The sequence below is a fragment of the Cebidichthys violaceus genome, unplaced genomic scaffold, assembly GCF_023349555.1.
Source record: "Cebidichthys violaceus isolate CVI_PGR_0920_01 unplaced genomic scaffold, fCebVio1.0.p SCAF_12, whole genome shotgun sequence".
NCBI classification, from domain to species: Eukaryota; Metazoa; Chordata; class Actinopteri; order Perciformes; family Stichaeidae; genus Cebidichthys; species Cebidichthys violaceus.
This window is the reverse complement of record NW_027176285.1, coordinates 2,728,268-2,747,784: the sequence shown is the minus strand read 5'-3', so window position 1 is coordinate 2,747,784 and position 19,517 is coordinate 2,728,268. Positions and strand designations below refer to the sequence as shown.

The 19,517-nt window shown below is 44.2% G+C and overlaps 1 protein-coding gene across 6 annotated transcripts in view; it reads right to left on the bottom strand.

The window, feature by feature from the left end:
* The window catches only part of ank1b (ankyrin 1, erythrocytic b), a 67,232-nt gene extending 48,720 nt beyond the window's left edge, over positions 1-18,512 (bottom strand). For all 6 annotated transcript variants that reach the window (XM_068705911.1, XM_068705906.1, XM_068705907.1 and 3 more), the window contains exon 1: positions 17,668-18,512. In XM_068705911.1, coding sequence (XP_068562012.1) covers positions 17,668-17,793 — 126 coding nt within the window. In that variant the 5' untranslated portion in view covers positions 17,794-18,512. The remainder of the gene's footprint in view (positions 1-17,667) is intronic.
* Between the last annotated feature and the right edge of the window lie 1,005 nt (positions 18,513-19,517).

The window sequence follows — 19,517 nt, the reverse complement described above, 5'->3', positions numbered from 1 at the left end:
CTCGATCCGAGACTGAGGTCATTGCCATCACCTTTGGGCTTTGTTGCATCCAGTCTGAAGACATTTTACTGTGTTGGCAAAATCTTACGTATTCTATTTGGTGGTTGTATTTCTTTACTACTAGTGGCAATATACCAAAATTTTTGTATTGCACAATAACAGAGATATGTATATGGAATACTAGGATCACTTTTAAAAGCTCAGTGGGCAAGGAGTTTATTTTTGTTATACGGTGTTCATTATTTATGTTCCCGCATGAACTGACATTAAATGTAATAAATATCGTGCCCGTGAAGAGTGTTGTTAAAACATACACCTGTAAACTCTATGTGAAACCCTTGAGACCTAAAAAAGTATGATGCACTCAGCTTGACTGATCAGAGATATATCTGCAGATATACCTCTGAACGTCTGGCAAATAAAAGAGGTCAAGCCATGTCTTGTAAATAACTACAGTAGTAGTCATCCTTTTTAGCCTATATGCTAATCGCTACTGAGTCACAATGAACGGTAGCTTGTTTTCAAGCAACAAAATAGAACATTTGATATAGAAAAATGCCTAATTGTGCAGGGGCAACTAAATAAAGAAAATATTTCATCTCAAGTGGAATAAAGAATACGGACAAACGAAGCATCAACGTGACCAACAAAACGAGAGTAGATACCACAAAAGTCGACAGTCACAGTAAGGTCACTGCAGTATGACTCAGTAGTTGAAAGCACAGTTGGACGTTAGATGACAGAGTATCTGTGATCGTGGCCTGGGAGGAGGAGATAGATGGGCGGGGGGGGGGGGGTCAGGAGCTGCTGCCCTACCGTGACGTTGACTGACTGACTACCAAATCACCCGTGTCATGAATCAGGACTGTAGAGGGCTCTGGATCTGACACACACCAACTCACAAGAGCACGCTGACAGGCGCACGACACATCCAAACGCACACTCTCGACCTGCATGTGAATGCTGGTGCACCCCCCCCCAAAAAAAAAAAATCCAGATTTTAAAGATGTACACAGGGCTCAATTCATGTGCAGGCGTGTCGGCGTGGTCACGCACCGTGACATGCGACGTCACGCTAAGCCGTGCTGCAAAACAGGCGGTTCGCGGGAGGAGGACATATGCTCCTCACGGCAGACTCGAGTCAGCTGACAATCAAGTCACAGGGCCTCCGCACGAACAGTGGTCGTGACCTCGCTCCCACCCACACAGCTTATTCAGAGTGGTGTTCGTGAGTGCATGTGTTTCCTTTCCCCCATATCGCTCACTCTACTTTCTCGGGCAAACGATCCGGAGGACGGATCGACACAATGACGGGAAGACTGCTGAACATCAAAACCAGAGCCGTTTTCTCTCTTTCTGTTTTTGTGACGGTGACAAGAGTGTGAATCACACATGCTGTGAAAAATATATATGTGCACCTCAATATTCACCGCAAAGCAAGAAAGGTGCAGTCATTTCTTTGATCATTTGTGTTCTCATCACGTGCGGTTTAACACGTTCAGAGATACAAACACAAATATGAACTTTCACTGGAAACGTGCACCTAAATGCTTTCATCATTTTCAGAGTTGAAAAATCTTGCCTGCGCAACACATCGCATGTCAGAGAGGACTGAAAGAGGAAGAAGCTGAGATCATTTTTGCTTTTCGAGCACCAGTGTGAGAAGCATTAATTATACACGCAATACGAATTATCCGTGTTTACTGTATATCCATGTGTGTTTGCATATCTGCGCAAACATGCGGCAGCTGCATGTTGCGCGCGCCCCGCTGTGCATGTCTGTGTCAGCGACAGCGGGTCATCTCTAATCACCCAGTGGGTGCAGAGTCATAGCAGTAAGCCTCGCGCTGAGAGAGGGAGAGGGAAAAAAAATCACAAAGAACGAACGACAGACGAACTAGAAGACAAGATCGCAGGAGGGCCGTGGCTACCTCCTGTTGTTACCGTGATTTCACAAACTACCACTATGACTACTGCTTCTAAAAAAAATGTCAATGACACAGCAATAGCATGAGGAAAAGTAGTGTGAAGCCCTTAAAGCACCGGGGACCAAAAAAAAAAAATGCCCCTTTCTGTTTTAAAACAAGCTGTCAAATCTGGTGCTTTGGTATCTGGTATTTTAAAAAGGTTATGACACGAAGTGAAGATGACGTGCAATTAAAGCGCATATGCCGTTAAGAAACATAATCACATCACAACCAGAACCACACGAATGGCAAATCATCTCAAGCTGCCACCGTAGGAGAAAATGGTATTATCCTCAGCCCACAGATTGCTATGGCTGGTCTGATAGATTTCGCGGGGATGGTGACCACTCCCCCGAGGCCGGTCGATAGAGCCGACTCCTCATGATTCAGCACTCTGTGCGGGTACGCAAGGGGCGTTTTAAGCCCACCAAGAGCCATTCGTCAGTGGGACAAAACCCCCTGATAGCAGGGTCAGGCCTTGAAGGTCCGGCAGGGGGTTAAACACATTGGTCTGCCCATTTAAAGCCGCAAGCGAGCGGCTTGTCCCCAGAGGTCGGCCAACTACAAGTTTTCCATATAGTCTAGATTAGAGAAGCGAGTCGCTTGAGGAGCAATACATTCACAAAAACGCATCATCAGGCTTTGTCGGAAACACAAGCCGGTGACCGAGGATGAAAAGTGGGTAGCAGCATGTCTATAACACATGATGTCACAAAGAGAAGTCACTGAGCTCTTTCCGAAGCTCGCGCTATAATAAACCCTGTGCACCAGGGAGAGCTAAAAATATGGGCTAGACGAGCTGACACACTGCATTTGCAGAAAGCTGCACTTCGTTCAGAGCTCCATCCATCATCTTCACCAGCCGTGACAGTGTGTGGCTGGGATTGTTTTCACCTTGCGAGTCTCTCTGTGTGTGTGTGTGTGTGTGTGTGTGTGTGTGTGTGTGTGCAAAACAGGGTCCTGGAGACACCTACTAAGGCGGGAACCACCACAGGATGTTTGTTTGTCTGACTGTCTCTGGACACGTTTGAAGATGGGTGTGGTCCAAAGGAAGGGGGTTAGAATGTGGGGCCATTGGCCCTCTCTCTTTACCCCCCCCCCCGGCCTGATTTTGCGTGATCCCATTGCAAGCTCCATTCATTATTGTTGTTCATTGTTTCTCTGCTGCAAGACTATCATGGCTATCAAAAGATAGAGCCTTTAGCATTGGAGCAAACACGTACCACACAATGACCTCGCCTCGAGGACAATCTGTGTATTAAGCATTCCTCTTTCTAATTAATATTTCATGTCAGAGTGAAAAGGCCCCTAAAACCACGGTATAACCACGAGATGTGAGACACTCTGGGGAAATACAGCATTGTGTATCAATTTCTGTCAGATATTTCTTGAAATCTAGTCGTTTTGAAACAGATAGAATGAAAATATCTACAATAACCAGAGGCAAATGTACTGTTACTTCTTACTACTTTCTTACTGGGTCATTACAATGCCTGTTGTTGACCCCATTTATCATTTCATATGTTCAACTTGCATGGGGGGAGATTATAGTACTTTTATGGCAGAATGTGGGCACTTAGTGCCCTATGCAAATATACAGCAACTACAGATTTTGTAAACTGAGATGAAGATAACATGCTGTGTTTTTACAAAACAAAAGTTGTTTTCTCTCCTTTTCATGCGGGGGATGGAAATTACAGTGCAATCAATCACTTCAGACGTTTTGCATGGTTCAGTTCCAGAGCTTGGTGACTTGAATTCTGATGAAGGAGAAAAAAAACCCTCAACTTGCTAAGCCATAGGATTAAAGGGGTGTTTTCAGTATGTATGGTATGTGCATAATTGACAGTGGGTGTGTTGTCCTCTCACCTTGGCCTTCTCCCCATGGGGCCACTGGTGCAGAGCCAGCAACACACCCTGTCACCTCCGTCGGTCGCTCATCCCGCCTTAAAAAAAACAGTCAGACTCTCTTCGTCATTACAATCTGGCCACGATCCACAAATATTGTAGCCTGTGTGTGTTTGTATGAGTCACAGATGTGAGATCGACGGTGTAACAACTCATGAGGGAGAGAGGAGGTAAGAATTCGAGACACACACGCAACGAATCAATCAAGTCAGGCGTTGCAGTGATCCACTTGTGTCCTTCTGGAACAGAGAAACACAAAGTGTGACACACAGTGATGCAGTAAGCCACTGCCTATTTTTGGCCATGGTCATGTTTTCAGAGCACTGAATAAGACAGTTTTGGTTAAGTTAACGTCCATGAACTAAAAACACTCCGTGAAAGGGTTAAAGTTCAATGACAAACATGGACCAAACTGGACAACGCTGCGGTAGCAACATGTCAATCACGAGGTGGCCACGCCCTAAAGCATAACCTGCTTCATTGTCTATTATATTGTCAATGGGACCATCATTTACTAATTGAACATCATGCTGCATTGAAGAAGACCCGAAAGTAGCGATTGAGACCATAACCTCATGTTTACAATGTTTATTTAAGTAATAAATCGAGTGAGAAGTAGCATAATTTTCTCATGGACCTCTACACAATCAGACTACTTTTACCAACCAGAAGAGTCTCCCCCTGCTGGCCATTAGAAAGAATGCAGGTTTAAGGCACCTGCATCGGCTTTACTTTTCACAACCAGAGGTTCCCGCCTGCCACTAACCCTGCATCGGTATGCTACTGTTCCACAGAACCATCTGTCAATCACATCCGTACTGAAGCTAGTCTGGAGAAGAGCATAAACATATCTTTCATCCAGAAAAAAGCCTTAAGTGCCTTTCTTTTCCTTTCATTCAATGAAGAAATATTGGACACGTGATCCCACGACTCTCCAGTGATCTCGTGATGTAGATGCTGATGTGAAGTAAGCGGCGGATCACACAGTAACAGCAGTGCTCGATGAGAGAATCTCTCGCTCGTCACTGGCACTGCGCCATGCTGACGTTTGTAACAGAAGCTAACAAGTAGTAAATAGAAGGACAGGATGCCAAGCCAAAGATTATTCTCCAGGGACAAAACACAACTCTGTATTATTCCTTTCACTTGCATGTCATTACGTCCCTCATCGGCTCAGCAATTCTTTAAAAAGAGAATGTAGAGCAGTGTAACATTTCCATCTGTTCCTGTGTTCCCGCTAACTGGATATCATCAAAATGCCAGAAAACATTGTATGACTCACAGGTTGATTTAGCAAAACAGTGTTAACATTTTTTTTTTTTTTTTATAACACTCATCCTCTAACTCTGTGTCTAGACAGCTAATGGACGGTTGTCCTATGGATGATTTGTGCTACCTGATTGTTTGCCGGACTTGCCACACTACACAGAACACATTGTATTGCTTGCGCATGACTAACTGCTGATAGACCGCTGAAAAAAAAAACAGAGGAAAAGGAAATTGAGCAGAAGAGAAACTCGCTATGATCTGCTTTGCTGTTTTGCGGAATGTTTTCATCCCTATGCCTGCTATCCCACATTCTTAGTTTTGTCAAGTAACAGGCATCGATGTCGGATCAATTAGCTGCAGTCAATAGCATCATGGCATTAAGGAAGCGAGAGGTGGGGGGGGGGGGGTAGAAGACAGCCAGGGGAAAACGGCTTTCCAAGTGAGAAAAATCTCCATTTCAGTTAATGAGGCTCAATCTGCACACCGAGCAGTACATTACCATCTGGTATGGTGTGGTGGACGGAGCAACACGTCCTGACCGGTCAAATAACAGCCCAACAGTGCAGCACTCATATTGCTCATAATGCAGACGCACACTGGTTAAAGGAAACAGATTTGTTTGAGGGTCAGGGCTATTTATTTTAGACTCATTCATACATATTTTCAGCCTTATGCATTGTGCGAATTGCTTGACTGCTCGCCGATGCGGGACATTAATAATAGACTATTAGAAGCTGGAATGAGGGCAGATGCCCACGTGTATTCATTCCCTGGCTTTTGGATTTCGCAGCTGACAAAGTGGTTAGCGGCTCTGACACAGCAAACTACGCTGCCTGAATGCTGTCGGCAGCGGCACTGACATGTAAAGTGAGTCTGTTTTGCTGTCGGAGATACCAGAAATAAAGCCCTCAAATCGTTTTTTTGGAGTCCTGGGTATACAGACTGTTGAGAGGGAGGCTACAGAATGTGTACAGACTCTCTTCTCCATAGGGTTCCTGCATAGTACTCTAGCTTATGTAACGAATGAACTACTTGGATACATTGTTTGCTGACTTTTCTGGGCTTCTTCTCTGCAGTCGTATTTCATTAAATTTCGAGGAAACAATCCATATGTCCGCTCCTTGGACATTTTCTGGACCTTTCAACTACTTTTCCTGGCCTTCGTCAGCAGATTAAGTTTGCTCAGTACTGAGTAGCCAACAGGAAACTTTCCACATTTGAATAGCTCTAAATAGGGTTATATGATGAACAACGGACACACAACACAGTGGGCTAAATTGTGATAACTTGCACTAATGGCACAGCAGACTATTGGGGGGCATAAGGGCCATGCAGTATCATTCATCACATCATTTATATTATACTAATTTGTTCATCATTTATTCTAATTTGCTTTCCCAAAAGTAATTGCTGCATTTCTGTGTTGTAGTAAACAATCTCTGGCCTCACGATTCAATTACGATTCAGCTGGCAACGATTAATCTCGACGCATCTCAATGTATCGCGTCCTCAATTTTCTGTATTATATATTCGTCAACAAATTCAAGCATTCAGAAAAACAATGTAAACTCCCTTTTCATTTTGAAAGTACCTCCAAAGATCTGACTACAACAGATCTAACTGTAATATAAAAAATGCATATTTTTGACGACATTTTTCAACGCCAGTGTCTGCGTGACCGACCTCAGTACATATGCATTTCAAAAACAAAACATAAATCGCTCTGCAGTGTGCTGTAATCCACAAAAAAAATAAGGTTTTTCCACATAGCAGCTCTCAGACAGGGCACTTCCTAATCTCCCCATGGCATTTTACACTGCAGAAATTAGCCTAGCAGCCAGCACACTTCTCCTTACTCATAGCTCTTCCACTCTTACTTGAGTCATGCATCTCCCAACAGAACGACACGGGTGACTTTCTCAGCCCAACGTGGCAGAAACAGAGCGGCCTATATTGGTGGCGAGAGAGCAACGAGCTAGCAGCCCGCTGAGTGTCGCCTCTCTGCTCAATGCACACAGTGTGTGTGCAAAGCTCCGCCCTCCGGTGAAACGCCGGCTGGGAGAAGAGGAGAGACACTAGTGTGACAGTAAATAACAGCTGAACACAACAATGACTCCCACCGAGCTGAAATTAAACCAAAATCCAGATTATGTTTTGTCGCCGCATCGTAATGCAGCTTAGGATCGACAAATCTCCACTAGTCACACAGAGGTGGTCAGGTTGCCATCAACAGCTGCATACAAAGAGAACAACACCGTAACCAAGTACTATGATAGCCTCAACAAAACCATACAAGTGTGAGCTGCAAAAGATGTCAGTGAACATTTTACTGATGCGTTCAATAACAACATATTGCACTTTGCCAGAAATGTAAATTAACTACGTTTCCTCTTGATGTTGATTAATAAACGTAATCCGGGTGACATTATGTTTCATTCAAAATGTGCAGTATTTGCTGTTGCTTATTAGTAGTATATCAACACAATTTCACATGTAATATTGGAGTTGTGATTATTTACTTCAACACAATAAACATGACAAACAAAAATTGACACCATGAGCCTTTTCAAATACATAATATAACTCCTTGGCCAAGAGGCGTGGACAACAGGCAAACAGTTAATGAGACGAGCTACATGAGGGAGGGAAAAGAGAGAGAGAGAGAGAGAGAGAGAGCGAGAGAGAGAGAGAGGTGGGGGAGAAGTAAAAAAAGACAAGAGGGAAAGATGGCGGGATTCAGAGAGACAAACACTGCGAAGAGCAGGAATAAGCAGAGAGACAGAAAGATAGCTGGCGGAGGTAATGTGCTCAGGGCGTTGATGAGAGAACAAACAGTCGCTTCACTTTAAAATTGAATTAGCGATGAAGTATTTATACAAAGTGCATTTTCCAACTCGATGGCTCTGTACAGTAGACAGCAGAGGAGGAGGGTGCAGGGAGACACACGGCACTGTTGATTGGCTTTCTCTCTTTTTTTGAATGACAAATTCACAACCGGCAACAGATCACACCCACGGGGGGGGGACAAGTAGCAGAGGGACTTTTAGAGTCGTCTGGAACACCCAGTTTGGGTTCGTCTCCCCTCATGTTCCCGGGCCATCAGCGCTGGTGCGAGCTCTCTCGGATCAGACAGTGTGAAGTGATACCAGTGAATGGATGGCAGCTGGTTCTGGACACCGAGGACTGGAAAACACTGACGTTAGATTGTGGCATTTTGAAGTTGCACAACTCGAAAACCAATGCTGTTCACAGTACGTATTCCTCTTTGACCCGATAACGTTGAATTTTAACTGGATGTATGTGTGTGTGTGTGTGTGTGTGTGCATAGATTAGTTACTGAGTGATGAGCCTGAAGAGAGAGGAGCCATTACATCTGCCATCAAGCAGCAATCCCAGTGATGCATGACACCCTTCTCATGGTGCAGATATTCACACACACACACACACACACACACACACACACACACACACACACACGCTCACACACGCACACACAAAACCAATTAAACCACCTGCACACGTGCACGCCTCAATGGGTGAAATAAAGGTGACACTACTTGTCAAAGAGCACTTACTTCCATTGCATCAAGTAATTAGTATTTTTTTTATTCAATCATAGCTTTTTAAGCCCCGAACGTCATATTAACTGCAACACGGGGGACGTCTCAAATCCGTGAATGTCATACAAGTCATACCGTGTCATATTTTAAAAATGACACGGTATGACTTGTTGTGCTAAGTTCTCACTGCCTTTGTAAAGGGAAAAAAAAAAAGGCTAATAATCCTTAACATGTAGCCACCAACGAAGGAATGTGTGCTAAGTGGAAGAAAAGAGTCACTGGAGACGTGTTGCTTGGAAAACAAACACGGTGAGAGAATTGAATCCACGCCTCTGACACGGTCCGAACACAAGCTGAACAACACAATGATCAAAGAGCTATTGTTTCTTACAGGGCGATATATGAAATTGCATTATTGTGTAGGCGTGTCCATCCACATTTTACTATTAGACTTAGTATTTAATAACTCCAGATTTGTTTGTTTGCCTAGGATCAATCTCAAGTCAGTTTTGGAATATGTGACAAATACGTAGCTGCACTACATTTTCAAACATTTCAAAAATGTATACAATTATAACGACAGCCAGTGACAACATCTCACAGCATATTGTGACCGTTAGGGCTGAAACGATATATGCTCATCTCCTATTTTGATACTTGGCTGCCGATTATAAATGTATTGTGATCCAATATCATGATATATTATGACTTTTGTTTCCTTGTTCTTATTTCTAGACCGTGTGGAAAAGTTGAATCATACACTTTTAGAGACTTTTACTTTGGAAATAACTAAAATGATAGAGCGAAAATGTTTGACTTTCTGTAGTCTGTAGTCATAGATGTCCTGAAGTAAATTGTCAGGAACCTTGTCACCAAATTCAACAATAAAAGCAGTAACATCCTTCCACCTCCGCATAAACCAAAATTAAGCAATTTAATTTGAATTACATCAATTTAGGCATTACAAAAATCAATGTCTTTTTTTAAAAATTGCAATACTTCAGTAAATCAATTTTCGATCCTTAGTATCCCGTATGTGAAATCCTTGATTTTTGATCATGTGTTATGTCTATTAGCCAGCACAAATAATGCCAAATGTGTTTAGGCCAGCAGAGGAAAGCGATGGAGTCAGGGTGTGCCTGAGAGCGGCTGCTTCAGTGCATTAGTGGGTTCCTGCAGGTCACATGATCCATGTAGACCTTGAGGAGCACTAATTCCATTACATAATGCCCAGCCCCTGCTCTAAGTCTGTGTGTGTGTGTGTGTGTGGGTATGTGTGTGTGGGTATGTGTGCTCTTTGTGGGCATATCAGTGTGTGTGTGGCATTGTGCGCCAGTCCGTATCACTTTCACTCTTCCTCTAATGATTCTTATGAATTAACGGCCCTCAGATACTGATTTTGCTAATGACCTGTGAAAAGTCAACTTAGTACTCGGTATATACTGTATGTAGGCCAACTGTAGGGCTGTAACAGTTTGTGTATTTGTGCTGAACTGTCACGGTAAGGGGGGGCGGGTCTGACTTTCACGTGTGACTGATGTGTTTGTTCACGCGTTACATTTCACTCCTTAATAATACATAGATGTTTGGGTGCTTTGAATGTTAAAATATAGCCATAGTGAAACTAATTGAAGCACAGCTCCTACCGTAATGCACACGTTTTCATTTGAACATAACTTTGAGGATACTCAGTACCCAGCAAGAGGATTTTGTCTTTGAGACTTCCACCATTGTCTGTTCACAATAAATGAAAAGAAATGTATCCTTATGCATTTGGGTATTTCCCCCCCCCCCTGCACTGATCTCGGGGATGTGAACCGAACCGTGACCCTATGTGAATAAGATGTGTTTTATAAGTGTGGTATATTTTAGATGTGGAATGGAGCAGCTTGGGATAAAAGAACAGCACTAATCGTGCAATCCTTGTATAATAACAATAATATATCCAGATAAATCTGGAATACTACTGCTGTCTGACTTTTAACTTCAGAGGCACTTTGAGTTGAAAAGAAACTCAGCAGCCACATAAATCTGTGACCATGCACAGCAGTTTGAGACGGCGGCCGAAAACGACAAGCATTTTATTTTTTTCCCCCCACTTCAGCATTTCCCGTTGATCTGTGCAGCGAGTTCGCCGTCTCATCGCCAACCGAGGCACTCTTCATCATCCCGCCACGGCAACATCAGTCACTTCAGACCGCCTGCTCGCCGACCCAGGGGTCAACAATAAACTTTGCCAAAAGATTTACGGCCGTTTGCCCTGCCTCTGCGTGCCACGGCTTTACATGGGTTGGCCTTGCTAACAATGGTGATGGATTCTCTGACTAACAGGTGCAGGCTGGTAGATGAGCTGTGGCACTTGAGGAACTCAATGAGTGCACGTTGATCGAACGGGCCGTCGGCACAGTGACTCTCCGAACTAAGTCGACGAACAAAAAAAAAATCTGAATCACGGTTTGAGTTCAAAAGGTGGCAGCTTATGTCCCAAGCTTGGAAACATCTAAAACACAAAGATACAGAGCAGGATAGGGCTGCTCTCCTTGTAATGCCGCAATAAACCTTAAAACCCAAATTCTCTGAGGATCCAATTCAATTGAAATATTCAAACTTAATTCAATTATTTATAAAAAATAAAAAACCACAAAGCTTGTGGAATTGGGGCTGAATAACTTTACTATATTTGGTATAAATGTATTAATTTATTGTCGTTAGGATTACAAATTAGATAAGATCAGAAAAGGATTTTATGCCTAAGAACACAAATGTACCAGAATTGCAGAGCCAGAAAGGGAACCAAAGTTTTTCCATAAAACGGAGCAAAATGACTTTCCTTATATCTATCAAAAGGTGTCAGACCAGGCTGGCGTATCTGAAATCACTTTGATCTCCAGATCAAAAATGTGTGTCAAAGTCGAGTCCTAGATAAGCCCTCAGAGAGGTCTGATAAATATCGGCCATCATGCTGCTATTCTGGAATCTTCCTGTGTTGTTCGAGCAGGTATGGATCAACATCAGACACAGCATCAGAGCTCAGCAGGCACACAGCAGTGGTGCGCCGACGGATGGGCAGCTCCTACATGCACCGTAATCCTCGGCTGGCAGGTCGCTGCAGCCTGCGGCGGCTTCGGGCTGGGCTGAGTGCTGCTTTGCTCTGCTTGACCTTGGCTCATCCGGCCCTCCCTTCCCTCAAAGAGGATGAACAAAATGCGTCGGCTCAAACTATTACGCTACCCATCGCTGCCGTCCGGCCCAAAACAAAAACATGTGTTGTCATGTCTTTATCAAGCAAAAAGACCAAAAAAACATCTCTCAGGAGATGGTGGCGACCAAAACAGAGCTAAAAGAGCAGTGAAAATGTGATTTACATTTGAGCATATGTTAGAAATCCAAAATATCCAGTATGTATTCCTCACCTTCTTACAATCATTTTACTTAATCAATGACATAGGCCAACTCATAACCAAGGTAAGTCAACTTATGAAGGAACTGCCTACTTGCAAAATCCCCCTATGCTGATTTTTGACCGCAATATAACAAATAAAATAATGAATGAGTACATACAAACAGGCTCATGCACATCTATAGACACACATTCACAGGTGAACCGAAATAAAATGCACAAAGAAGGACAAACGTGATACATTAGTCCCTTGGATTCTAGGACACGTCCTTAAGAGCCCCACTCTCCTGGGACCAAATAAACATACTTCATTTCCTCCCCCTCGCCGCTCAAATACACAGTGAATCAAAGTATTCTTTACCGCTTCTTTCTTTCGAATCTGGGACAGCATACAATACTGTATTTAAGCACAGTAGACGTTCAACCGACTGCGATATTTAGATGCTTACGTTTAAAAAGAAAAGGAGCTCAAACTGTCAAAGGCAGCAGCTGAGTAGAACGTGACACGAGCCTTTTATCGGCTGTTCCCTAAAAAGCTGTCGCATAGAAAATATATGAAGATTTCTAATGCGACTGAGGAGGACAATACTCTGTGCTTCCAGGCTTCTTGTAGCTTTGAATAGTCTGACCTGAAGTAAATCAATTAAAATGTAAATGTTCATGCAGTTCACAGAGCAATGTTTCTGTTTGGCTCTTCTGTAATAACACTACATCTAAATGATCTGCCACTTTACATCCACAGCTCTAATAACAGAAGATTTATTTTCCCCTTGTCTAAAACATAATTGGAATTATACATTCATGCAGACGATACCACTTTTAATTACCAAAGTTAGGCATTAATAAAAAAAAAAAAAAAGGCCTGTCCTTGTCCTTAATGTGTTGTTTTGTGTGAGGACAAAAAGTGGGCAGAGAGGCAAAGAAAGAGAGAGACAGACAGAAGAGGGTTTGGGCTTAATTAGGGTTGGGTATCCATAAGGTTACATAAAAGTGGAATGAGATACCCCGAAGCCCTGCTATTGCACTCGCTCTCACACAAACCGCACGCATGAAAACGCGTATTGAGAACGCGAGCGAAAAAAAAGCGCACACTATCCATTAGCAGACCTTTGGCTCCATTGTAATAAGTGCAGGCCTGGAGGAAACGGGAACATGTACGGGCCGAAGGAGCCTCACGCTGAGGCACTACAATAAAAAAGGTTTCACATCCCGTATTAGTCCATCCCATTGGTTACAGAGAACTGGAGGTAAAGACCAGCTCTTCACAAGCGTGATCAGGCAACTTGAAATGAAGCATTGTATTCATAGCAGATGTGTCAAACATTTAAGATATCACTTTCTCCCTCTTTATCGTGGATCGGCCATCACTTCCACCGTTTAAAAAACGATGAATGTTGCCTGCGGCAGATCGGCTGCCACTAATTAATGAGTAACTTGATAACAGGCAAAATTACATCTGTCTGCGGTCTGGTTAAAGTGCTCTTTGCAAGCCGCTGTCCGTGTTCAGCCAGAGATCGTTTGTGAGGAAAAAGAAGCTTCACTCCATTCCGCCGTAAGGCGCGACCGTGAACGCTTCTGCAGCCGGGACGACTCCAAGAGAGCGCCGCTTCTTCTCTCCAGCGGACTGCGTCACGTCAATTTCAGAAGCTGCATCCTGCAGTGATTTCATATCACACGAATCATTTGAGCCGATCGATTTAACCGTTTTGAACCAGGACTTCCAGAACGAATAAGCGTGTGTGCGTTAGCAGTCTACAGCTGTTATTTCAATGTGTCAGATACATATTTTTTAAAATCAACATTTAGGTAAATGCAACAGACGCATCACATCACGCTCGGTACCAGCAGCTACCCAACGCTCAGGACTCAGACCGGGGCCGATAAAACTCGATGGGGACATCCCTAATTCATAGAAACATAAATCAGTGCCAGTCATTGGCCTTTATGACTCGTGACTAGTAAACATACACACTAGTGATCCATAATTTATAGGCAGAAAGTGACCCATAGTGGTCGGGCTGCAGCCAGTGAGGCGAAAAATAACTTACCGTCAATGCAACCAAGCATTGATCTGCATTACATATGACCTTGATTCTGAGATGAGCAACAAATATTGCTCTTTTTTTTTTTTGTTTTGTTCTGAGAAGGAAATATCAATGTAGATGCACAATGTATTTGCACACAAGTATACCCAGGGTTACAAAGAGGGAGAAACAGAAGTAGACGACAAAGGTTGTTGATCTGCGACTCTGCGGTTGCATGGCACGCACCCTAACCGGCGGAGCTAGCAGATTGCCCCTGCACTTTCTTTTCGGCTTCCCTAACTGCATTACAGTCCGGTCCGTCCGGAGTTATGATGGGATCTCTGTTGGCACTTTAGCGGATGACCTTTGTGCAAAGGGAGGAGCAGGGAAGAGAGATACCATGCTGCCGAGTTTGATTTACATCGAATGGAAGCTAATTAACATCCCCGGAACATTAGGACCCGCCCGGGCCTCATCGCTCCCTCTCCGGCTCTTTCACTCGCTCCCTCGCACTTTCTGGGTGCACAGCAACTTTTAGGAAGAAAGATAGATTCAGAGAGGAGGAATACACGGAGAACAGAGGCACAAACGTGTTTGAGGTGGATGATTGAGGTGAGAGTGAGGGAGAAAGGCCACTGAGACAGAAGCAGTGAAGCAGAGACGGGTTTAGTTTCCCAACAAAGTCTCTCTTATTGCTGCATCGAAGGTGCCTTAAGCTGTGCAATCCATAGATGACACTATGAACACTGAACACTGTGAGTCGACCTAATAACAATCACAATCAAATGAGAACCGTTCAGTACTGGATATAGCAGGAGCTAATTCGTTTTTGGCCACTTTAACATGGCCTTAAAGGGCCTTAAACACTTTTAATTCTTAATATTATTTCATGAACTGAGTAAATGTGCTTGGGGTTTTGCATATTTTACACTAAAGTGAAGCCAAAGGAGAATAAGCCATTTGAGATGGAGAGTTGTTATGACCGTTAGTGAAATCGTAAATATAACAGCCTGATTGATTTTTGGACAGTGAAATAAACGTAGGTGTGAAACATTAACAGCGTGAAGATCAGTGAACGGAGCGCTGAGTGCAGGAACGAAGCTGGCTTTCACAAATCAAATTACTTACCGACTGAAGGGTAAAATAGCATTAATATTTGGCTTGGAGCGTCTGTCAGCTCAGTAGCCTAATCTTTCTTTTTGATCAGTGACAGTGTTGGAAATCACCACGTATCATATCATGTAATCAGGTCAAGTTTAGTTATTCAAACTGTCGTCGTTTATTTTATCATAAGCAGGAAAAGTCTAAACCTAGAAAAAAAAAAATACTCATCAGGAATGAAATGCTTGTGTCTGGCTACTCAGGTAACTTACATACATGTACAAATATACAAAAAATACAAAAAATACATATGTTGCCGTCACAGTCTTGCTCGCTGCCCTCAGTGCAGAACTATTGCCTCGCTGCCGTAATTTAAATCTCGCACTGTTACCTGCATGCTGGTCGGTGTGCACCAACCATCCACCACCACCACCACCATTGTCTGTCTGAGACGGATAGGAAAGTCTCAGGTGTTCACACATCTGTAATAACACATTTCCAAAACTCTACATTACCTTTCGCAAAGCTGTTATTACTGCCTAATCATATTTACAATTCAAACTCTAGTCAACCTCAGTTTAGTTGCCAAAAGCAAACTCTTAGTGAACCTCGGTACCCAACACATGGGGAAATGACAATATCCATCCAGGCTTTGTTCGTACCCTTACAGTGATACCGATACCAGTACTTCATATAATACCTTTTTTTCTACTTCATTCGATAGCAATTATGTGAATGGAAGCATTCGGCAGAATAAAGAGCCACCACCATATTGACTTTTACCAGACGCCACAGGCGTGTAGTACAGCCATACTTTTAAACTCGAGTGATGGAACGCAGGTATCCTTTGACCGGAGAAGCTTCCATGCCACTCAGTACCGGGTTGTTCTGGTCGAGTACAAATACGCAGGCATACCTGTAATCCTATGTTCTGATGGAGTTATGTAATCCTGTCCACGCTTCACTTTTGTCCCACAGTTGTTGTAAACGCCCTTCTATTAAACAAAGAATTACTCAACAAGGATTTGCTCATTACATCAGATTCTACATATTGTTCTATATGGAAAAATTCTATTCAAATTGTATGATTTTACCAAGGATATTAGATTTTAAAAGAATATCTGAGGATAGTGCATGAGGGGCATTAAAGAGGCTCTATTTTGCTGACAAAATGTGATTCTGTGTAAAAATGTAAAGCAGTAATACTGCCAAAAGCATTCTGCAGACCCTTAGCGAACCACACCGCTGTGGTGACGACAAACCTGTTTTATGTGGAAAGAATATTAAATACAGATGAGAGATTAGACTCCATCGAGCACCCGAGCTCTGTCTGCAGATTCCATTTAAAACACACACAAACACATTTGTTTTAACCCATTCAACAAGTACCTTACACAATAGGATATGTATCATTTCAGTGCCGCCAAGCATGAGCGCAAGGCGGCACAACCCCAATAAAACCTGCACCCAAAGGCACAACCAGAGTGGGAGAGTGCAGGGGAGAAGTGAGACAGAAGTGTGGATGAGAGAGAGAGAGAGAGAGAGAGAGAGAGAGAGAGAGAGAGAGAGAGAGAGAGGGATGTCACGCCTACAGGATGATTTTCTGCGTGTCTAGTTTGTGACAACACATTCAAATGTTAATCCTCTGCACAACAAAATATCACTAGCAACAAAAATCATATCATAAGCATGGGATTCTTAATGGAACAATTCTGTAGCACAAACGTGCCCCCCCCCCCTTCCAAAAAAATAAAGATGGGTTGAAATTGTATCTATTATTAGAGTGTACCTCCATCTTCCCCCTCCATTTTACATCTTCCCCAATGAAAAGAAGAAAAACCTGTAATATGAGGGAAGACACCAGGTCTAAGACACAAACACAGCTTCGTGGAGAAGGACAGAGCACGCAGGGCACGCTTATGGTGACGGGATTGTATGCATACAAATGCACTGTAAGTGCAGTGCACTGAACTTGCATTGCATTAATATGAATGAGCTGCACCCATGGCAGGCTGGATCCCCCCAAAAATGCTTGTGAAAGGAGCCTGACGTTGACAGTACCTGTTATTTAACAGCCTATACTGGTCCCGATCATCATCAGCCTTCCCCAGGAGCTACATATCTGACCAAGCAAGCACAACCTGTACCAGAGGATATGTGCTTGACTGGTTAGCCTACACACACACACACACACACACACACACACACACACACACACACACACACACACACACACACACCAGCTGAGGCCACAACACCAACTGTGTACATACATGTGTAATTGCATCCTCACCAATCTTGCACAATAGACGCACAGAGAGAGAGAGAGAGGGAGAGAGGGAGAGAGAGAGAGATAGAGAAAGGCAGGTAGAGGGGGATGAAAGATGGATGTAAGAAACACCGTCACCTCCCCTGTCTCTTGAGACAGCCTGCCATACCTTGCGCTTGCGATCCCTGGACCGATTCCTCTTTTTGATCTTCTCCTCCTCCTTCTCCCGCTGCTCCTGGGCGGCGGCCTCTGCGAGGTCCTTGGTCTTACGGAGCTGCTTGGCGGCTTGCGCCATGGTGCCGCTGCTACTGCTGCTGCTGCTGCTGCTGCTGCTGCTGCTGCTCTAGTCGGCGTCGCTCCAGCCCTCCTCACGTTCACGCAGCCACCAGTGATTCCTCTTCCCGTGTCCCTCGGTTCCCCCGAAGCCCCGTCACTTACTACCTCCTCTCTGGTGGCCACCACGACATGTGTGTGTACAAGGCAGGCGGTGGAGACGTCTGTGTCCAGATGTTTCTGCGTGTGTGTGTGTGTGTGTGTGTGTGTGTGTGTGGATGATGCTGATGCTACGGCAGCCACAAGACAAGCCTCCGGCAGCCACAAAGAACAATGCTACGGCTAGTGGTGCCGACGCTGCTGCCTGTGCCGCGGCTGCTACTCATCCAGTCAGCTTGCACTGCGCCTGAATTGCCTCCCCTCCCCCCCTTCTTTCTCTCCTACCTTTCTCCCTTCTCTCCTCTCTCCTCCCTCTGCCTTCACAGACCAGTCACGCAGTCACTGTGCTCAGCACGATGGGGATCCTGCTGCAGAGCTCCCCCCTTTTTATCTGTCAAATGTCCTCCTCTTTGCCCGCCGCTCTGCCTCCTTCCTCCGGATTTCTTCTCTGGCTCAAGGCTTTCTTGTTTCACAATAGCCGCTGTTGCGTCTTGCATAAGTGGAGGTGCAAAAAGATGAGGGAGCCGAAGCTGAGGAATGCGTTTCAAATTAATATTGTTGGCACATCGTCCCTCTCTCTCTGGCCATGGCTTTTCCGTGGCACCTCCCACCTGGAAACAGATGGAGAGAAAGAACAGCAGTGAGAGAGATGGAAGCTTGTAAAATAGAAATGGATATCATTTGTTTTAATCTAATATGCATTGCCTATAGGTGCTGCATGATTCTCTGCACAGCTCGGTCACTTTTTGACTATCAAAGGCTGATGTTGAGGTGGAAAGGCAACACGGCGCCATACATTAGCCTACTTCCCTCTTATTTTAGTGTCAGGAGCAGACAGCAGAGGGGAAACCATCAACAACATGTATGCCTCATAAAAACTGCATGTCCTCTCCCTCCCCTCTTCGTTCTACCACTCTCCCTCTTTCCATCCCATCTGGAGGTCATGCATGGTCGTTTGATGTCGCAATCCAGTGCCAGATGAGTAAACAACAGGATGAATGGACAAAATTAATTTAAGGTGATAATTCAAAAAGGCAGAAAGATTGGTCCATTGTTTTGATGTCCATAAGACCAATTTCTGTAAAACCTATAACTTCTAATAACTCCAATTAATCCTTGAAATGATTTGCTGTGTAAACGAAACTAAATCTATCGCTAAATAAAATTATTATTATCTGCGGCAGGCGTAATCCTGGGAGAGAAGTTATGCGTGCTGCTGTGTACGTCGCTGACTGAGTCAGTGTGCATCATTGTTTTTTTTGTCCACAGCATTCTAATCTGGCATTCTGCTGCAGCAGACTGCGTAGTGTTTTTCAGTTGCACGCTCAAGGACCTGTCGTGGTTCCCGGGACTCACACTTTCTTTTTATTGCCCGGTTTATGCTGCCACCGGCTGCCTTCTTACTCCTCGCTCACCGCTCTTGAATCTGCACCGCGGCCGCTAGTGGTGACGCGGCTGAGTGCATCTACGACCCCCAGCCGCTACAGATACACAGCGGGGCGGACGCAGTTTGCACTGTTTTTGTTTTAGACGATGTATTTGGCAAAACAGCCAACAGCTAACGGAACTAGCGGCAAGCACGCTGCT